Source organism: Apodemus sylvaticus, chromosome 22 (genome assembly GCF_947179515.1).
Source record: "Apodemus sylvaticus chromosome 22, mApoSyl1.1, whole genome shotgun sequence".
Taxonomy (NCBI): Eukaryota; Metazoa; Chordata; class Mammalia; order Rodentia; family Muridae; genus Apodemus; species Apodemus sylvaticus.
In genome coordinates, this window is record NC_067493.1 from 18,128,557 (window position 1) to 18,149,878 (window position 21,322).

At 45.4% G+C, this 21,322-nt stretch overlaps 3 protein-coding genes across 4 annotated transcripts in view; 1 reads left to right on the forward strand and 2 right to left on the reverse strand.

Moving 5' to 3' along the window:
* Positions 1-10,142, reverse strand: part of Polr1d (RNA polymerase I and III subunit D) — a 35,595-nt gene extending 25,453 nt beyond the window's left edge. Inside the window, exon 1 of the mRNA XM_052168355.1 lies at positions 10,054-10,142. Within this exon, the coding sequence (XP_052024315.1) occupies positions 10,054-10,079 (26 nt within the window). The 5' untranslated portion in view covers positions 10,080-10,142. The remainder of the gene's footprint in view (positions 1-10,053) is intronic.
* LOC127672916 (DNA-directed RNA polymerases I and III subunit RPAC2) lies at positions 8,667-10,134 on the reverse strand. Its single transcript, XM_052168354.1, has 2 exons — positions 10,054-10,134; positions 8,667-9,216 (listed from the first exon to the last, which is right to left on the reverse strand). The coding sequence occupies exons 1-2, from the start codon at positions 10,077-10,079 to the stop codon at positions 8,841-8,843; spliced, it is 402 nt and encodes a 133-aa protein (XP_052024314.1). The 5' UTR covers positions 10,080-10,134; the 3' UTR covers positions 8,667-8,840.
* A 1,026-nt stretch (positions 10,143-11,168) lies between the features above and the next one.
* Positions 11,169-21,322, forward strand: part of Lnx2 (ligand of numb-protein X 2) — a 62,984-nt gene continuing 52,830 nt past the window's right edge. The window contains exon 1 of one of the 2 annotated variants that reach the window (XM_052168342.1): positions 11,169-11,349. The gene's annotated coding sequence lies outside the window, so the exon portion shown is untranslated. The remainder of the gene's footprint in view (positions 11,350-21,322) is intronic. The other variant, XM_052168341.1, reaches the window with a different exon arrangement.

Genomic DNA, 21,322 nt, shown 5'->3' on the forward strand with positions numbered 1-21,322 from the left:
GGCAGACCTACCAAAGTGTAAGGGAGGAGAATCTTAGGCAAGAACAGGACAAGGGCCAAAGCCCTGAGATGGGAAACAAGTTTGGTGTCTGTGAAAGATGGTCTTACTTAGGGTTTCTGTCTCTGTGATGAAACACCGTGACCAAAAACAACTTGGGGAGAAAAGGGTTAGTTCAGTCACACAGTTATTTCATACAACAGTGGACCATAGAACACAGCAGGAATCTGGAGGCGGGAGTGGATGCAGAAACCATGGAGGAGGGCTGCTTACTGGCTTGACTTGCTCCTCGAAACTTGCTCAGGCTGCTTTCTTTTTGTTTTTTGTATTTTGGGTTCTCTCTCTCTCTCTCTCTCTCTCTCTCTCTCTCTCTTTTATTGTTTTGTTTTTGAGACAGAGTCTCACTGTGTAGCTCTGGCTGTCTTGGAACTCACTATGTAGACCAGACTGGCCTGAAATCATAGAGATCGATTCATTCGCCTCTGCTCCTGAGTGCTAGGGTTAAAGGTGTATGCCACCACTGTCAAGCTAGCCAGCTTTCTTATAGCACCCAGAACCACGAGGCCAGGAGTCACACCACCCACAAACAGATGGGTCCTCCCACACCATTAATTAAGAAAATGCCCTACAGCCCGGCGGTGGTGGCGCCATCCTGTAATCCCGGCACTCTGGGAGGCAGAGGCAGGTGGATTTCTGAGTTCGAGGCCAGTCTGGTCTCCAGAGTGAGTTCCAGGACAGACAGGGTTACACAGAGAAACCCTGTCTTGAAAAAACCAAATCAAAAAAACAAAAAACAAAACAAAACAAAACCCCACAAACAAACAAACAAACAAACAAACAAAAAAACCCAAAAAAGAAAATGCCCTACAGCCTGATCTTATGGAGGCATTTTCTCAAGTGTGGTCTCTCCTGCAAGATGACTACAGCTTGCATCAAAACTAGCCAGGCCAGTGACCGATGGTAGACAGTTACAGTGACAGTATGGAAAGACGGGACTTTAGCCAGCCCTGATATGCCTGTGAAGGCCATTAGTGTAACCATCATTACCTGGATTGACTAACCACCAATATAATAGATGACATCTGAGAGTGTGTTTCCTTTAAGAACTGTGTTGTTTTAATTCATTTATTTTTTATAATAATCCTACCAAGTGAGTGTCATTATTCATCCAGTTTATAGATAAGGAAACCAGAGGTTCAGAAAAACTAATCACTCACCCAAATTCTCAAGCTGGGAAGTGGTAGGCCACAAGGCCTTCTCACCTCAGTTCTCACTCTTGGCACTCGTAGAATACTGAAAAGGGACTCACAGAGAAGACTCTCTGCCCTTGAAAAGGGAAAGAAATCCAAGCTCACAGAGTTAAGCAATCTGGTTGTCTCTTCCTCCTTAGATGTTCTAAGCAGATTGATTTTCTCACAGGCTCTTTATACATATGCTCTCCTCTCTGGCTCTGTCAGGGCCTTTCTATATAGCACAGACTAGACTTGAACTCACAGAGATTCCTGATTGCCTCTGCTTCCCAAGAGAGCTGGAGTTAAAGGTGTGTGCCACCACGCCCAGCTGGAACTTTTTTGATGCAGGTAGAAAAGATGACTTACAAGAACCAGGAATTACTGACTAAGGCTACATATGGTCTGTTTTATGCTGTTTTATGCTCACTGGCCTAGATTGAGCCCTGGCTTCCAACCAACATTCTAGACACTTGGCACTGCACCAGGTAACCCATCTGCTGCAGACCTTGTCATTCCCTTGTCATTTCCAAGTGTGGGGAAGACTGTGCATGTTCCAGCAGTCTTAATTTCTTGAAGAGAGAAGAAATCCAATCCACTTATTTTTGATTGTCATGCATATTCTATTAATAGAGATGCTATTTCAGAATGGCTTTTCATAAAACCCTGAACAGACTGGGAGCCCACCAGACCTCTTTACAGTGCTTCCTGGGGCTAAAGGAGTCACAGAGCTACTGAGCTTTTGTTTTACGATTTTCTCTCAAGAAGATAGACAAACCAGCCAGTTTGTTCAACATCCCTAACAGTATTATAATAATCACATTACTTGCTAATGTTGATTGGTAATATGCATGTATTGCCTCTCTGTGCCATTAGAACTAAGCTGAATGCAGGCCAGCTTGTTCCCTGCTATATCCCTGTGCTCAATTATTTAACAAAGTAAAATACCCTTTTATATTTTAAAGGCAAGGTCTTGCTTTGTGATCCAGGTAGGTCTCAAATTCTCCATCTTCCTGCCTCAGCTTTTCAAGGACTGGGATTGCTTTGTATACCACCATGCCTGTTTCTGTTGAAGAGACCAACCTAGTGTCAACAGTCAGCAGCGGTCAGCTCACTTCCCTGACCCTCTCTCTTTCTACCCCTAGTTTTTACACCTGGAAGCCCTGGATTTGCAGCCTCTTTAAAAGATGCCAATTACAGCTGGGCGGTGGTGGCGCACACCTGTAATCCCAGCACTCTGGGAGGCAGAGGCAGGCGGATTTCTGAGTTCGAGGCCAGCCTGGCCTCCAGAGTGAGTTCCAGGACAGCCAGGGCTACACAGAGAAACCCTGTCACGAAAAATACCAAAACACACACACACACACACACACACACACACACACAAAGCCAATTATTCTGACATGTTTGGCAGGGAGATGGATTTAGAGCAGTTGAATTATTTAACTCTTAGTAGTAGTACAGGCCCTGGGAGAGGTAAATCTTGCCTTACTGGTTTCTGGAGTAGCTGAAAAGCCTCAGAGTAAGTGAACATGGATATAGGCCCCAGAGAAGTTTGTGTTCTCTCTGTATCTTTACCATGATCCAGAATCTAAGTTTCTTGTATCTGATGCTCGAGTCTCCGGTCCTACATCTATGTAATGGTCTGAACTCACTGCTGACTCCACTGTTCTCTCCACACGGATACGGGATGGAAAACCAGTGCATGGCACGGACTGACTGCAGACTCACTGCTGCTCCCCCAGTTCCCAGGTGGGGACCAAGCTCCAGACCTATACCTGCCAGGGCAAGGACTACACCACAGAGCCGCATGTGAAGCTATCCCCTCGGTCTGAGCCTGGTCTCGCCGACGTGATCAGGCTGGGCTTTGATCTTTTGCTGCAGTCCTGGCTATCTGTGAACCTGAGACCCCCCTTCCTCCACACTACTAAGCATGAGAGACCAGGCCCAGCTAATAGCTGCTCCTTTACATTAGGAAAGAGGAAAGCCATACGTCTCTCAACACTGATACTTCTTTCACAATCTACTGACGAGTATTCCCCGAGTTCCTGGAAAGAGGACCACACCTGCTTTGTTTGCTGTCCTCAATGCCTAGGTTCGCATCCCAAGAGCAGGTGCACAAAACAGTGACTGCCTCAATCCTGTCTTATCGGTCACATTCTTATTTTTTCAAAGATTTGTCTATTTTTATGTATGTGAATGCTTTATCTGCATGGACTGTATACCTGAGTGCGAGAAAAAGGTGTAAGATGTCATTATATGTGGTTCTGAACCACCATGTGGTTGCTGAGAATTGAAGAAGCAAGCAGCCAGTGCTCTTCATAGCCTAATGAGCCACCTCTCTAGGCCTTATCTGTTACATTTTATGTTCCATATTTACCTATGCAACACCACACATTAAAACAAAGTCTTGCTTTTCCTATGTACAGTTCACTTGCCCCGCCCAAACCACAGAAGGCTTGTTAGAAGGGCTCATTAGACTCTCTCCTTCTCACTAGTTCTCTGGATGGTTCTCTCAGGCTTTACAGGCTGTGTAGACAGGGTGAGGTCCAGTACAGGCCAGGTGTGATAAGCTTTCCATCCTTGAAATAAATAGACCCCAAACAGCAACTGCATCACACTATCTTACCAAATCTAAAGCAGCAAAAGAAAATACAGTATTAAGAATTTGATCAGGCCGGGTGGTGGTGGCGCACACCTTTAATCCCAGCACTTTGGGAGGCAGCGGCAGGCAGATTTCTGATTCCAAGGCCAGCCTGGTCTACAGAGTGAGTTCTAGGACAGCCAGGGCTACACAGAGAAACATGTCTCAAAAAAAACCATAAATAAATAAATAAATAAATAAATAAATAAATAATAAATAAATAAAAAAATAAAGAATTTGATCAGAAAGAGTTAGGTCTGGAGTTATTATAGGTCTTTGAAAATAAGCTGGAGGATCTAGAAGCATCTTTGGGGGCTCTATTTGAAGGATGTTCCAAAGACTACTGCAATCTATAAATGAAGTTAACCAAAAATATGACTTTTGTCTAAAGACCTGTAACACTATAATCTTTTAAAAATATATAAATATATATATAATATTTTATTAGCTGAGTGTGCTGGCACACCTTTAATCCCAGCACTCAGGAGGGAGAGGCAGGTGGATCTCTGTGAGTTTGAGGCCAGCCTGCCGTACATAGTGAGATCTAGCACAGCTGGGGCTATAGAGAGACGCTGTCTCAAACCTCACCCTCAAAATATTTCTTTTCAACTAAATTTTTTTCAAATATATTTTGATTTTACTCTTTTCCTTCCCACCTGGAGACTATAATCTTAAAATGAACTGAAAAGAAGAGTAGACAATCATGGGCCAAAGAATCCAATATGCTTTCCTATCTATTGAAATGCAAGAGGCTCTGCGTCACAACTAAACGGATCACTTTTTATGTAGACACTTTCTTCTCTACAGAGATACTGCACAAACCTGTATTATGCCAATTAATTAGGGCACTTAGATGTTACTGCTATACATAATTTAGAACTGGTTTGTAAAGTGCTTTGAAAATGGCAAGTGCTGAGCCAGATACTCAGAATTATTAGATATTAAAAGCCTTTGGTATATAGGCATATTACTTAATGATTGGCTCTTTCCAGGGCACAGGAATTTATGAACAGAACTTCTGATCTTCAATCGTTAGCACTGCAGTGGTCTGATCGCAATGTCATTCATTATAGAGTATGTGAGGCAGTGAGGACTTTTTTCAGTTTATATAAATAAATAGGATTTAAGTACAAGTCCATCTCCTCAGTTCTTCCTGTCCTTTCATAGCCTTGGCCTAGAACTCAATACATAGATCAGGCTGTCCTCAAATTCAGAGCTCTACCTGCCTGCCTGCAGGTATTAAGAGGGTGCACCAACACCCCGAGCTCTCTCAGCCCTCCTTTAGTTCCTACAGACTGCACACAGTTCCTTCCACACATGTGGCACTCCTGTCTATCCTATTTTCTCCCTGAGCCCATCTGCCTTCTACAGGCATTTTTACGTGAGCCTGTTTATGGCCACCCTAAACGAATTTACACCGCATGCCACAGGGTGAATGCCAACCCTTGTTTTTTTTTGTTGTTGTTGTTGCTTGTTTGTTTCGAGACAGGGTTTCTCTGTGTAGCCCTGGCTGTCCTGGAACTCACTCTGTAGACCAGGCTGGCCTCGAACTCAGAAATCCACCTGCCTCTGCCTCCCAAATGCTGGGATTACAGGCGTGCGCCACCACCGCCCGGCATAAACTCTTGTTTTATAAAGTTAGCTGCCGTAAGTGATTTGTTGAAATATCACAATCTGACTAACACAGATTCTCTTAGTTGACTTTTATTTTTATATATTTTATTTTGTATTTTTGCTTTTCATGACAGGGGTTCTCTCTGTAGTCCTAGCTGTTCTGAAACTAGCTCTGTAGACCAGGCTGGCTCAAAATCATGAGATCTTCTTGTTTCTGCCTCCTGAGTGCTAGGATTAAAGGTGTGGGCTACCACTACCCAGCCCGCTTGATTTTTAATTTGCTTTGCCTCTAAAAATCCGCCTGCCTCTGCCTCCCAAGTGCTGCGATTAAAGGCGTGCACCACCACTGCCCGGCAGAGTGCCAACCCTTTACTGGAATGAAAGTATGAGATCCGGTGCTGCTCACCAGTCCATACACCATCTTCTCAAGCTAGACTCTTAACCTTCCAATCTTCCTACTTCAAGATTGGTTTTCTTGAATCTTCTCCACCCTAAAATATTCTTTATCTTGACTGAACTTTCATCATCTTTGTTGCCAACTAAATATACCACGCTAATAGCCGTGTATATTTCATCTTTGGAAAACTCAAACCAGGCCATTCCTCAGCAGAGTCCTCTTTTTAGACCGAGGATGAATTTGGCCAACGACCTAGCAGCCTCTGTGCTAATTCCAAAGGACCCCCACCCCACCCCACCCCCAGCAGTTGTGGGGCTGACTTCCTCAGCATCCCTTTCCCCAGCTCCCTCTTCCAGCAGACTTTACTATGTCATCAGTTATCCTTTAGCCTTACTTGAACACTGGGGTTGCCTGAGGCTCCATCCTGGTCCCTTCCTTATCCCTTTCCAGTCTCTGTTGACTTACATCTTTATGATCAGGACTCACAAAGCTTACTTTCAGCTTAGGTCACTCTCAAGGCCTACAATCTTCAAATCACAACAGTTGGCTTTTAAGCTCCTTGTACTAGTAATCGGCCCCAATCCTAGACGAGAGATGGAAACATCTGGTTCTGTATCTTCCACATCCCATTCCTAGAACTTCTCCCTATTGTCAGTCTATCAACGTTTTGGGCTGCTTCTGGTGTGGCTTTGCTACAGCTGCCCCATCATCCCACACTGCAATTGAAATAAGACAGCACTCCAGTTTTTTTCCTTAATGAATCAGAAAAATGGGCCCTTCTCCTTATCCAGTAAAATCCTTCAGTTCATGCAAATCTTTCAGTTCTCCAGCCTTTAGCTTCTACTTCAGGACCAGTCCTGGTTCCCCTCGCGCATACACTTGCTCTCCACTCTGCACAGCTACCTCCTTCTTTTCCTACAACCTCTGGAAGACCTCCCCTGGTTTCTGTGCTCAAAGCAGATACTTCTTAAGTTATCTATCTGGCCTTGTATTCTGTTTCTTTCACAGAACTACAATTTAAACAATTCCTACTGCCAAACCAGGCAGTGGTAGTTCATGTCTTTATTCTAGGATAGCCAGGGCTACAGAGAAACCCTTTTTCAAAAAAACAAAAACAAGTTCCTACTGTTATCTGTTTTCAAGGCCTGGTACAATCCAGGCACTCAATAAGTACAAAAGTATCTTTTTAAAAAGTGGGCTAAGTGTAGGAAATACAGGCTCTTGGCAGGGCAGAAGAGGTCAGATATAACTTAAAGGTCCTTTTTTTTTTGGCTTTTTGAGACAAGTTTCTCTATGCATCCTTGGCCTTCCTAACTCAACTCTCAAGACCAAGCTGACCTCAAACTTAAGAGATCCCCTGCCTCCGCCTCCAGAGTACTGGGATTAAAGGCATGTGACAAGAGTCCCATATCTTAAGTATAGCAGTGATGTCTTTCTGAGGCAAGCTCTTGTTATACACTCAGCCTTATCTTCGACTTGTAATTGTTTGCATCTTTTTAATGCTGAGATTACAGGCACGCACCATCATCCCTGGTAGACAATGAAGTTCTGACTGAAGACAAAGCTCTAGAGTATGAGGTGACTCTGCTCCAGGGCTGACAGATATTTCGAGTGAATTAAGTCACCATTGGGCAGGATACTTACAAGGCAGGATTAAAGAGATAAACCAGATGACTCTTGGATGTGATATGCTTTGTTAAATATTTTAAGTTTCCCAAAACGTCATTTCTTCGGTACAGAATTCTCCTCCTCCAAATCCTGACTTTCTATCAAATATTATCTCTTCTATGTAACCCAGGGCTCTATTTATATACCTACCTATAGACTAAAAAAAAAATGTTACCTGGTAATTCCAGTTTTTCCAATAATTAAAGTTGGAGCTGGACAGACAGCTTAGAAGCTGAAGCACTTGCTACAAAATGTAAGGATCTGATTTTAATCTCCAGATCCAACATAAAAGTTGGGTAGGTTGGCTAAGCTTGCAACCAACCCCAGTGCTCAGGAGACAGATACAAGTGAGTTGTAGACTAGCCTAGAGTAGCCTAGCCTAACTGACAAACGCCCTTAACCCCAGCATGTGAGAAACTAGGGCAGAGGCAAGTTTACTACATGTGTTCCGAGTCAGCCAGAGTTAGTTAGTGAAACTACCTCAAAACCAAACAAACAAAAGGAAGTTGATGGTTCCCAATGAACCATCCTTAGAGTTAACTTCTCCATATGCACACATACATATCCACACAGACATGCCTGCAGAAAAACAATAAAATTTGGTTTACTCATGTTGGGACTATATATTTCATTAGTGTTCTGGAATTCAAGCAGTAAACTGACATCTACCCTACAAGTGCTACAAAGATGGAGCTTATACCAATTCAAATTCACTTGAAAAATTAAAATTCTTAACAGTACTCATATTCACCCTTAAGGTAGTCTACTAATCGCATCAAAAGATGCATTTACATTAATAATAATAATAAAACTGGTGAGATGGTTTAGTGAGTACAGGTGCTTGCTGCTGAGCCCAATAATCACCACGTGGGTCCGATACGAAGGAAGGAGAGCACAGACTCCCATATGTGTGTCATCTTTTAAAAACAGCCTCCTGGATCTCATTCTATTTTACCTCTTCTTTTCTCAGCACTTCAATCACATAGAAACAGTCTTTTTGAGATCTGTGTTCAAAACCCCTAACTTGGCCCAAGTTTCTTCACTTTTAGTGTTGGTTCAATTAAGGGGCAACCCCATCCTTGGGACTCATCTAGGTTCAAGGAAGAGAAACCACTCAAGCTAGTTTAAACAAGAGAGAGAATTTATTAGGCAAATATGCTTGCAGAGATTCCAACAGCCATAATGATTCAACAGCTAGAGCCACATTTTCCTACAGGACAGGACACGCTGCAATCACAAATCCTGGGTTCTGTACCATCCCGAGGGTGGTCCTGCTTGTACCCTGCATGAGGGACTAGAACGTGGGTTCGCTTCTGCTTGCCTTTTTATTTTTATAGTCCTTTATGCTGGCCTCAAACTTGACAAGCACACACTGGCAGGCATTCATGAGCTCTGTCAGGCCTTTCTGAAACGGCTCAACAGCTGGAAGTGCACCCCGTGTCTGAATTCGCAAATTAATTTTGCTCTCTGAAGGATGGGTCGTAGTGTAACCACAAAATTCCACTTCCGGGTTCTTCATGATTATGTACCGCAGACAGTTCCCTAGGGTATGGTCCTCCTCGTGCAGTACAAATGTCACACACTGTCTATCTGTTCCAGCCGCCTGGACCATTTCCAGGGCTGTCTTCCTCTCGCCTTCAGCCATTGAGGTCTTCAATCCTGATATTTTTCTACACACATATGTTTTTTTGGTAAGAATGAGATCATATGGAATATCGTTTTCTGATTAACTTCTTATGATTCACTGCCTCATTTTCCTGCCTCCACGCTTCTAGCCATAAATATTTAACTCCAGTTTTCCCCTACTTCATTTGACTCCAGCAAAGGGGGAAGGGGAGGTCATCTTAGGAAATAAAAACCCCACGAAGTTAAGTGTTTGCAAAATCTTTCTTTGGATAGAGCAAAAGAAAGGGGCTGAGTTACAATTGGGTAGGCCCTGCTGGAAGATGAAAAGGGAGTTGACAGGCATAAAAAACACGATTACTTTAGCATAAAAATGGCAACCACAAGTTATCAGGGTGGCGGGCTCAGTTACGGCTTCCATTTGAAAGAGATAAGCAAACTAAGTGAAAAGGAAGGGAAAAGTTTAATAGGAGGGAGAATCTGGTGGACAGAGAGAATTTACGAGCAGTCTGCACACAGCGGGTTTGCAGTAACTTTAGCCAACTTAACACGCCAGGAGCGCCACTCGGGACGGCTGGCCCGGTGCGTGACCTTACACGAGGCAGTTCTAATGGGGGTGGCAGTTTGGGGCTTACAGCTGGATTCCCAACTTCTCTCCCGTCCCGGATGGCTAGCATCCCTCTGGGCTTTTCTGTTATAAATAAACCCACGGCTCCTCCCTCTTCCCAACCCGGCCCGCTCTACTGTTTCTCTCTCCTCCCTTCCCCAGCGCCTGGGATCAGGCCTAGCCGCCACGCCGGGCCGCACTCGGCCGCGTGCCCCTTCGCTACCCGCTTCGCTGGCACGACCCGCCGCCCCACTCCACTCTTTCTCTCCGAGCTTACCTCTCCAGCTCCTGATCGTCTTCCATCGCGGGGGTGGGTGGGTGGGTGGGGCGGCTTCAGGAAATCCTCAGGTGGCGCTGGCGAAATGGAAGCTCTTCCCCATGTCGCGAAAGGTGTGGAACAAGGCAGGAAGGAAGAAACCACCGACGGAAGGAGCGGATGACGGAAGGAGGGGGGCGGAGCCGCAGCGGCGCGGCAGGGCCCTCTGGTGGGCGGGCTTCAAACCGAGCCCGCCCCCCGACCACGCCCAGGCACGGGCCGGACCGCTCACCTGGAACTGCGGAAGCTAGCCCGCTGCCGTGCACCTCTGGTCCCCCAAGTGCCACCGGAGATCACAGGCTCTCACCTGTCGCCCCGAGACACCTGCTACTTAGGGTCGGGGTCGGATCTCTGACCTGCTAGACTCTCCAGGAACCGGATTGCCCCGGGGCTGGCTATTCCCGGGACTGAAGTCCTCGGGGGCCTTTCATGGGGCACCTTGAAAAAGCAGAGAGACTATTGTGCAGAGATGACTTTCCTGACGATACTGTGGGTTTTTTATTTTCTCCCTGGGCTGCAGATGCACATCTCCACTAGGTGCAAGGACAGCGTTTGTCTTTCTTTTGGAAGAGAAGTGAGAGTTTGGAGCACCGCCCTCCTTCCTCCAGAGCTCACGCGGTGGACTTGCAGCTCCTTTTCCCTTTGATCCCAAGGAACCGCCCTTCTCAGGTGCATCCTCCCAGCTCCCACCTGACCCTGTGGCCAGCCTGGGTCCCCGCCCTACCCAGCTGTCCTCTCGCCCAGCACACCTACACGTCAGCCACCCCGCGCCACCTGTTCTCTCTCAGCCTGGCTCCACAGCCCTCCCCTCCCTTCAGCTGTCCCACGCCCGGCGCGGCGCTCCAGGGGTGCACACAGACACTTCCCGAGCGTCTTCTCTGTGTGTCTGAGGGGGAGAATCCGGCCGGGAGCGATGGCGGAGGGCGGAACGCGCTCACTCTAACAGGGGAGTGATGAGCAGGGCCGATCCGGCCCCTCGAACTCCTTGATTGGTCGGGCGGCTCTGAGCCTGCTCTTAGTCCCGCCTTCATCCACCGTTGATTGGCTCAGGTGCGTGTCGGGTTGGGCCTCTGAGCTCGCCCCTGAGGGGAAAGGCAGCAGGGGCGGTTGAGAAGTAAAGTCTTGGCCGGACTTTGCTTCTCGCCAGGAAATCGGCGGCGGCGAGTCCCGGCGCAGCGGAGCAGAGCCCGGCGGCGTCCCCGTCAGCGCGTCGGCCGGGAGCCCGCCGCTTTCCCTTAGTGAGTTACTTCGCCTCAGGTGCGGGCGGTGACGGGGTGTGGCGTCAGGGTAGGGGGGGCGACCATCTGGGGAACCGCTGGGGGCCGCGTGCTGTCTGGCCCGGCCCGGTGCGGGTGCGGGTTCCAGGAGCCCCGATGCAGGTCTGCGCGCCTCTCGCTTTTCCAGACCTGGAGGTCTGGGCACGAGTTCTTGCACTTTGCGTCTGCACGTTGTCGGGAGCCAGAGTGGCGCTAGCCAGCTGCCCTGTGGTTTTGTTCCCTGGAAGGGATGAGCAGAGAGACCCTCCTCCCCGCCCCAGCCTGTTGCGGGGGAATTCTCACCGTTCTCTTCAGATTTGACATGTTTGGGAACGTGGGGGGGGGGGGTATAATTTCCAAACTATGAATCCCGATTTGGAAGCATTTGCGCACAAAGCACCTCTTGGGAAAGACATCGTTGGCTTTTCAAAGCTTTCTGCCACGTTTCACACAGGGACTTTTTAATGGAGTGTTCTAGTGTTTCCGTTTGCATTTAAGATTGTGTTTGCCAGGAGCCTTAAGGACGTTTCCGCATGGCTTTATCGAATCAGTTTTTCTTTTCTCACTCTGTAGCCTTGACTAGCCTGGAACTCACAGAGATCCGCCTCTCTCCTGAATGCTGTGGGGTTAGAAAGGCGTGTGCCCCACACCCCGCCAATTTTTCTTTAAAAAAAAAAAAATCGCAGAAACCAATGGCAAAGATAGTTGGAAGAATCCGTGAGCTCCAGTTTATCCAAACTGCCTTCACTTTAAGAATGTCACATTCTTTGTAGTCACAGTACTTAGAAATTGGCCTCCTTCCCAGGACACAATTTGCTTTTTCTCTAGCCTGTACAGTGACACAGCACAGACGAAGTTGGATCTCAGTAGGTCAGTTCTGTTTGCTTTGATAGGTTTGAACGCCCTCCCCCACACCTTTGGAAAAAAAGGACTTTGGCAGGTAAAGAAGAAACGTGGGTGAATCTAGTGTCCTCTTTGGCTGGCAGGTCATTGTTGAGCCAGAACTAGTTAGCAAGGTTTTGCTGTTTTAGCCTGTCCAAATTCCATGTGAGTTTTCCCAAAGGGGTCAGATGTAGGCCAAGCCAAAACAGTTCTAGAGTCACATTGCTTTTATTTCTGTCCATCCACTCAGTCTGTGTTTTGTTCCTCTAATCTTCAAGTTTGAACCTTTTCATTGTATAAACATTTAGCTACTCAGTTTCTACTACTTTCCAGACTTTGGTGAAAGGGATAATTTCTTGCCCAAAGTTGCTCAGTGTCTGTATACTTCTTAGTCCACTTCCTGAAAGTAATTTGAACAAAGTGATGTGGGAACTTAAAATCACTTCTGCCTAGAATGTGTCAGAGAAATCCTAGGCAATCTTCAAACTGGCACAGGCTTTCTCTGGGAATATCCTAAATGCTGATAGCTGTGCAATGGGACATTATCTGCTGTGTATATGGTTAATCTGAAGGACTCAGGATTTGGGGTTCAAGTAATGGGGGTTAAGGGCTGGTTCATCTTGGGTAGGGTTCATGGTCCTTTGTACAAGTGGACCCTCAGATATCTGTTGAAATAATAAAAAGAAAGGATTTTGTATATCCCATTAAGAAGTTTGGACACTGTTTCAAAAAACCAAAAAAAAAAAAAAAGTTTGGACACTTCATCCAGTCAGTGATAGTGAGGTGTTAATTTCAAGCAGGAAGATGCTATGATAAGATTTGTATTCCATAAAGATAACTGCAACGGGCCGGAGGACAGTGGGGGTCCAGATAATAAGTGAAAAACAGAATGAGGCTGCTACTGTCTAGTTTGTGTGCATATATATAAAATCTGTGTTCGCAAAGGGTTTATTACCCACCCTCTTTTGTTCTTTAGCATTTCAGTCTGGTAAGATTTAGAAACCTGAAAAAAAAAAAAATTAAAACAGTTAGGGCTATGGCTCAGTAAAAACTCAGCCAAAGCTTGTTGTCAGTCTAAAGAGAGCTGGTATGGCAGTCAGGTGTGGACTCGTAGGTGAGTGGCCAGGTAGGAGTAGTGAAAGAAGATGATCCCTGGTCTTTTAGTTCGTCTGTTTTCTGTTTTTCTTTTAGAGATAGGCTTTCGCTGTGTAGCTCTAACTGTCCTGGCACTCACTATGGAGACCAGGCTGGCCTCAAACTTCACAGAGATCTGCCTGCCTCTGCCTCTCAGAGTGCTGGGATAAAGGCATGCACCACTATGCCCTGTGATTCCTGAGGTTTTCGGGGGTGGGGGGATGGGGGGGAGGGGAGCATGGGTGTAAACTAGTTAAATTGCTTATGGAGGCAAAAGAGGGGTCAGCCTCTTCCAGTTGCCCTTCCAATTACTATTCCATCTAGGTTTTGATTCCCTAACAGGGAGGAAATAGTCATAGTACTGTTTAGTAAGGTTTAAGGATCAAGTGAAATTGCGCATGTCATACCCTTGACACAGTCTGTGGCGCATTCCAAGTGCTGAATAAATATTAGTTGTTCCTTTAATGACGGCAGTATTGGTGAGGTAGTGGGATGGCAGAGGCTTGGGAAGAAACAGGTTTGAAACGCTTGATGGTAGCATTAGGGAGTCCAGCTCTGGCTCGGTGAGCTGCCACAAGGGTGGCTGACGCATCAGCCCTGCATGGCGGATAGATATCGCAAGAGAAGCCTGGAAAGGAGGGAGAAAGCAGAAGCTTTTGCATAAAGTCTTTTTGGATGTGTGTGTGTGTGTGTGGTAAACTCTGTGAGAGATTTGGTGACAGGGGAAGGTGCAGTTTAGAGAGCAGAGTTGGTGGGGGTGTTCGTGTGGAACAGCAGGTGTCGGAAGTGCGTTTTCCGAGCTGGGTGTGGAGACACGTAACTGTGATCTCATTCATTCCAGGGACTGTGACAAAAGAAGATTGCCGTGAGTTTGAGGCCAGCCTGTGGGTACATAGTGAAATCCTGTCTTTAAAAATTACAAATAAATAAATAAAAAATAAAAATAAAAAATAAATTAAACAAACAAACAAAAAAACAAAAAAACTAGAGCGGGGCAGTGGTGGCGCATGCCTTAAATCCCAGCACTTGGGAGGCAGAGGCCAGTGGGTTTCTGAGTTGAAGGCCAGCCCTCGTCTACAGAGTGAGTTCCAGGTCAGCCAGGGCTACACAGAGAAACCCTGTCTTGAAACATCACCCCCTCCCCCCCCAAAAATTGCAAAAACCGCCTGAGTGGTGGTGGCCTTCAATCCCAGCTCTTGGGAGGCAGAAGCAGGTGGATCTCTGGATTCGAGTTCATCCTGGTTTACAAAGTGAGATCCATGAGAGCCAGAGGTATACAGGAAACCCTGTCTAAACAAACTAACCCCCCCCCCCACAATTACAAAAACAAAATAACAAAACCCTACCTAGGTGTGGCGACACATGTTTTTAATCTCAGCTCTTGGAACGTCACCACTCTCCCATCCCCCCAAACCCCAAGCTCAAAACCTTCTCATTATGCAGAACTGTGTAACATTTTCCATTCGCTTCCTGAGCTACAGATCCTTTCATATCTGCCTTCTTATAGGCAAGAAGGATGGGAGGGGTCTTACTACATAGGTTAACTTAAAAGGTGGTGCCCACTGAAAAATCACACACACACACACTTGCAGACTTCACATATAGGATTGTAATTGTAGAGTTCTCCGGGTTTAAGCTTGACTGTTAAAGGGTCTAGAAAGTTTCAGAAAACAAATTTCCTTTAGCTTCCCTTTTTGTTTTGTTTAGTTTTTCGAGACAGGGTTTCTCAGTGTAGCCCTGGCTGTCCTGGAACTCACTATGTAGACCAGGCTGGCCTCCAACTCAGAAATCCCCCTGCCTCTGCCTCCCAAGTGCTGGGAGTAAAGGTGTGTGTCACCACTGCCTGGCCCTTTAGCTTCCCTTAGGCAGCAGAAACAGAAAGATCTGAGGTCATGTAAACTTTTGGGCTTGTTGGATCCAGAAGTTTAGAGCTATTAGCCTAATGAGTTTTTCAGAGGACTTTTTAGTTCTCTACTGCAGAGTGACACCTCCCCCAAAGCCCAGTTTGTGTGACTTGAAAAAAACCTAAGTGTTAAAGTATCTATCTTTTAGATTGTATGCTTTCTAGAGCAAAGGTCCCATCTGTTTTGTTCACTGCAAATTCCCCAGATACTTAGGAAAAGTGTGTGTGTGTATGTGTGTGTGTGTGTTTGTGTGTGTGTGTGTGTGTCTCTGACTGTGTGTGGACACATGAAGGAATGAGTCCACCAGCTTTGGTCTGTCTTTCTGCATATGTTTGGTCAGAGGGAAAACAAAAGAGAATGTGTTGTTGTGACAAGAGGCCCTACAGTATTTGCAAGCCTTTTAAGAAGCTACATGGGTGAGAACTGATGGTTGTCATGAGCCATCTGTTTGCAGATGTGAGGTGCTGTGATTATTCACTTTCCACAGTTCACCACCATAGCAGTGGGGTGTGGTGAGTTCTGCAACAGAGAGATGACCTCTGTGTCATAGTTCAGTAGTAACTGCATGACACACAGGGCATAACCTTGTTCATAGGTTACCGACCACAGCTCTGTGGTTACTGGGAGAGCTCCCGGGGAGAGTCTCTGATAGCTCTGTGGGGATAATTGGGGATCTAGACAGAAATGTCTCTAGAGAAGGCTGGCTAGTAGATAGTTCTATTGTCCCAGCCTGGGCATTTTAGAGTGTTACCTCAACAGGCCATTTCCCACGAGAGAAAATTTGTGAATGAAAATTCAAAGTTTTTTATCTGGGTAGTAATGAGAAGTAGAAACAAACACCAAGTTGTAGGTCAGCCAGGGTGTCCCCGAGAGAGACCCTATTTAAGGGGCATGGGGGAAGTTTCTGAAATAACGTGGTACCCAAAGTGGGCTGTGGTGAAAAGTTTATAACCAAATTTTGAGGGCCATAATCTTAGGTTAGTGTTGTACTTCATTATAATAAAGATTTTTGTGTTGTCTATTAGTAAATCTGAGATTTACTAATTCAGATTTTAGCCACAAAGCCTCAATTAAATTTAAAATTTAATTCTTCATCAGAATCCTTATCAGCTAAACCACGTAAGTAACCATAGATCTGATCACATGGAATCTTTCGATTAAGTCATCTTGAAGTCTCATGAGGATTGCCATGTTTTTCCTCTGTGTGATTTCAATATTTAAACTTCAGTTTTCAACTTAATTCTGCCTGCCAGCTCTCTAAGCCTATGCCACGTGGTCGGTGCTGAGCAGTGAAACTCAAAGAATGGGGTTTCTACCTTTGGAGAGATTCAAATCTCAGAAGCCCTTCCATGGAGGAGATAATCATTGAAAGCGATGACTCAATACCCCTGGCTTTCAGTTCCTCAGCTCTTCAACTCCAGTGGCCTCCAGCGCCAACATGGCTTAACTTTCCATTGGTACCATGGTGTTTTCCACATCAGAAATTCCTGTCCCGTCAAACCTGTGTCCTGTTCTGCCCATCATCACCCACCAGCCCTTTCTTGGGCCCACACTTTACAGTACAGTGCCCATAACCTCAAAGAGACAGTTGTCTAGTCTGTGTGCCCCTGTCCCGTCTGCCCCTCCGTGGCAGTAATGTCTGCTAGGCTTGCTGTCCTCGTGGCCTGATCTGGAGCCCTGGCATAATCATCTGGCATCCGTTGTCTCTTACACCTTAGGTTGTCTTCGCCCCTGCACTGCCTTTTCTCAGTCCTGGGAATTCTCTCAGCTTCCCTTCTGCCCCTTCAGTCCCCTGAGTCCATTCTGTGTCCACGGAGTGTTCTGACACTGGCCTGAGACAGGGTTCATCCAAGAATTGAGACATCACCACACAGTTCCAAGCTAGTAAGCGCTCTGAGGTGGTGCCAGCCTGTGTTCTCGGTGCTTTACTAACTAGCCATATTTGGCTATGGAGCTTTGAAATGTGACCGCCCTGTGCTGAGAAATACAACAGTGTAAAATAGGAAACCCATAAAAACCTCAGTAATTTTTATGTTGATTACATCTTGATTTGGCAGCATTTTGGTTACATTGGATGAGGTAAAAACAATAAAATAATGCATTTCCCTAGTGTTCTTTTTTTTTTTTTTAACGTGGTTTAAACAAACACTTGAAATGATAGAATAGGCTTAAATATTTCTTATCTAAGGTGTCATCTGTCAAATTTATGAGGAAAACTAGCCATTTTCTGCAGAGTAGGGTATCACTGATGCCTCCCCTTTGTAAGTTTAGATGAAAGGCTATGTGAATGATTGGGCCTTAGAAAGATAAAGCCTCCCTAAGGAATTGGAGGTGGTGCCACTTTGAGGACAAGTAGCTAGGGGTGGCGAGGGAGGTGGATGGGCCTGCTGGTCTTAGTGAGGATTTTAGTTTCATTACTCATGCATCATTCCAAACCCGCACCCTTGACAAACTTTAACCCAGCCCCTAGGTCATGCACAGGCAAGCTGGTAGGAACCTGAAGTGACCTCTGTGGTTTCTCTAAGGCTTCTTTTTCCCCTCCCTGGGTTTCTTGCTGAAGTCTTGGGTCTGCCGAAGCCTGATCTGGTCCTCAGTTCCATCCTTTTACATTTCTTTCAGGGGAGCCTCATGGTTTAATTCTGCTCCTTTCCTTCCTTCCCCTCCCACACCAGTCAGTAAAAATGGTCTGCTATTAATCACACAGCAGACAGGACAGCTCCGCTGACCCCGTGGCTCCGCTTTACGGTTCTCAGCAGCACGAGCTCTTAAAGATTTTCCTATATTGAAGTTTGCATAAATGTCTCACAAATGCATTAATGTGCCATCACAGACTGCTACTAAGAGCTCACATTATGTCCTTTAGTATATAAAATCTGATGGGATATTTAGCACCTTCAACATGTGTCAATCCAGATGCTTAATTTACAGTGGTTTACTGAAAGGAATCCTGCCAAAATAGTGCAAATGGAACATTTTTATGGTGCTTCATTTTTTTTCCTAAGCACGTTTAAGTATACTGTGCTTAATATATTATGAACATTATGAACCAGATTGCCAAAAGCTTTTTCCTGTTGCAGATAGAAACTGTTTCCATGTACAACTTTCCATCCCCACCCCACCCCCCCATACCCCCTGCCCCGACACACACCTTCTTTCTGCTTCGGTACATTTGACAACTTTAGGTATCTCACTTGGGAGATGGGGAATGTTTGCAAACAGATTGTCTGGCCAATATCATGACCTCAGGGTTCGTTTGTGTTTTAGCATGTGACAGAAATTCCTTCTTTCTTTTTTTTTTTAATGACAGAAAAATTTCCCATACGGAATATACCACGTTTTGTTTAGCCATTTATGTGGGAACAGAATTCTGGCTTCCGTTACCTCTTAGGAGTTTTGCATGATGCTTCTGTGACCATAAGCATGCAAATATCTTCTACCAGGAATACAAGTTGATAGATGAAGTTTCAGTTCTATTTGTAACTTTTTGAAGACCCTCCATTCTCCAAAGTGGTTGTACCATTCTACAGCCCTACCAGTAGTGCACACTCCCATCTCTGCAACCTCAGCAGCATTTGCGCTCTTGTTGGGCCAGAGCCACCCTAATGGATATGAGGCAGCACCCCTCTGTCTTCACCCCGTCTCTGCCACAGTAAGTGACTTGGCATATCTTGCGACACTTGGTGGCCATTTCTATATCATTGTAGAAAGCGCCTTCCAGGTCTTTATCCACGTTTGAGTACTTGGAGTTCTCTGTATGCGTTTTGGATATTAACTTCTTGGCAGATCTAGTTTGTAAATGCTGGCTCTCATTCCATAGCTGCCTTCTCACCCTGCCGGCTGTTTCCATGATGTGCAGAAGACATTCAGGATGGAGCGGCCCACTGGTCAGCCCTTATTTGCACCTTTGAGGCTGTATTTTTCATGATGCATCTTCCCTGCCCTCCACCCCCTGGAGTTGTATTGTTTCAAGTCTTACAGTGAAGTCTTTAATCTGTTTGGAGTCTGCTTTTACATATAAGATTAAGGTTCATAAAATATTGTCCCCAGGTCTCTTAGACTGTAGCTGTAGAAGTAGGAGAAGTTCTGAAATACAGAGACTGGTTTCAACACGGAATGGGTGTGGTTGGTGGCAGGGACTGGACTAGGGCATCGTTCCCGAGCCATGCATCCCTGTGTACTGTTTTATAGATTCCTCTATCCTTTTTGTTTCTTCTATGGAAACAATTGCCTAGGCTTAACAGAAGCTGAAATAAAATCAGTGAGGACCAGCTGGTTATTGGAGAGGCAGTGCTGTGTCCTGTGTCCCTGTTACAGGTATGTAATGTGTTCGGTCAGCATCTGCATCCATGAGCACTGTTCAGTAGAGTTCAGAGCATGCTGAGCAGGTCTCGTGTAAAACATGCATTGACTCCAAACATTTCTCTAATTTTAGGCTTTGTGCTTCCATTATAGATAAGATAGTTAATATGCTTAAATATACTGATTTCAGTTTTTATTAAAAATAGAGATATTTTTTCTGAAACAGTGGCTTACTACTTTGCTGGGTATTACATCATGTTTGAATGGGTTTTCTACCTTTAAGGAAATGTAACAATAGCATGGGGTTTTTTTGTGGAGGTAGTTGGATTTGGTTTTTTCGAGACAGGGTTTCTCTGTATATCCCTGGCTGCCCTGGAACCCACTCTGTAGACCAGGCTGGCCTCAAACTGAGAAATCCGCCTGCTTCTGCCTTCCAGAGTGCTGGGATTACAGGAGTGTACCACCACCGCCTGGCGGGTTTATTTTGCAAATATAAATTTTTTAAGAAAACAGTAGGTGTCAACTTACTGGAGAACAGGCATCTGTGTTTGGGCTCACAGCTCTGGCAGGGAGTCAGCAGCAGGGGCTTGAGGTGGGGTGATCATATTTCATCCATAGTCAGGAAGCAGAGTGCCCTGAATGCTCATGTGCATCTCTTTTCTTTGTCTTCAGTCTAGGCCCAGGATGCAGTGCCTCCTGTATTTAGGGTGTGTCTTCCCATCTCAATGAACCTCATTTAGACTTGCCTCCCAGACAAGCCTAGAGGCTAACCTAAACTAGATGTGGTGCTTTGACCCACATAGGCTCATAGATGTTCTAATGCTTGATCCCTAGTTGGTGGAATTGTTTGGGACAGACTGGGAGGTGTGCCTTGTTGGAGTAGGTGTGGCCTTGATGGAGGAGGTGTGTCACTGGGGATGGGCTTAGGTTTCAAAAGTCGATTCCAGGCCCAGTCTCCCCCCAACCCCCACTCTCTGCCTGAAACTTTTGAATCAGATGTGAACTGTCAGGTACTGTCCTCCTGTCTGCTGTGTTTCCTGTCATGATGATCATAGACTCACCCTCTGAACTTGTAAGCACATTTCCAATTAAATGCTTTCTTTTATAAATTTCTTAGTCATGGTGTCTCCTCACAGCAATAGAAACATAAGGCACTAACTAGCTAATCCATCTGTGATTATGCCAGAAGTTCTTTTTCTAGCTTATTCTAAACCTGTCATGTTGACAATTATTAATCACTACAGTATGGAAACTATTTATAGAAAAAATGTATTTATTTACTTGTAGCCGATTATAGTGACACTTAAGGAAATTTTATTTTGTATTTTTAAGATTTTTTTTTGTTAACTTTATTTTATGCATGAGTACACTGTCCTGTCTTCAGATACACCAGAAGAAGGTGTCAGATCCCATTACAGATGGTTGTGAGCTACCATGTGGTTGCTGGGAATTGAATTCAGGACCTCTGAAAAGCAGTCGGTGCTCTTAACTGCTGAGCCATCTCTCTAGCCTCTAGAATTTTTGTTTCTTTAAAAAAATTACAGAAGTATTATAAGAATATGTTTTCATTTTAACCCAGGGTGTGAGACATTGGGCTGCTTCAGATTGTCCACAGCATCTTAATATGATTTGCCTCGTGCTCTAGCTGGGGTGTGATTTTGCCAGCTGCAAATAGTTTCTGTTTGTGTGACATTGGAATTTTGGTGACTTTTCAGAGAGTATGTAAATGCTGTGGTCCTACGAGTTGTTGGTGGG

Bases quoted from the DNA above. Each gene is read 5' to 3' on its own strand.
- LOC127672916 (XM_052168354.1), bottom strand. From the start codon at position 10,079: ATGGAAGACGATCAGGAGCTGGAGAG. The intron at 9,217-10,053 runs GTAAGCTCGGAG...ATATGTGTGTAG, and splicing joins GACGATCAGGAGCTGGAGAG to AAAAATATCAGGATTGAAGA.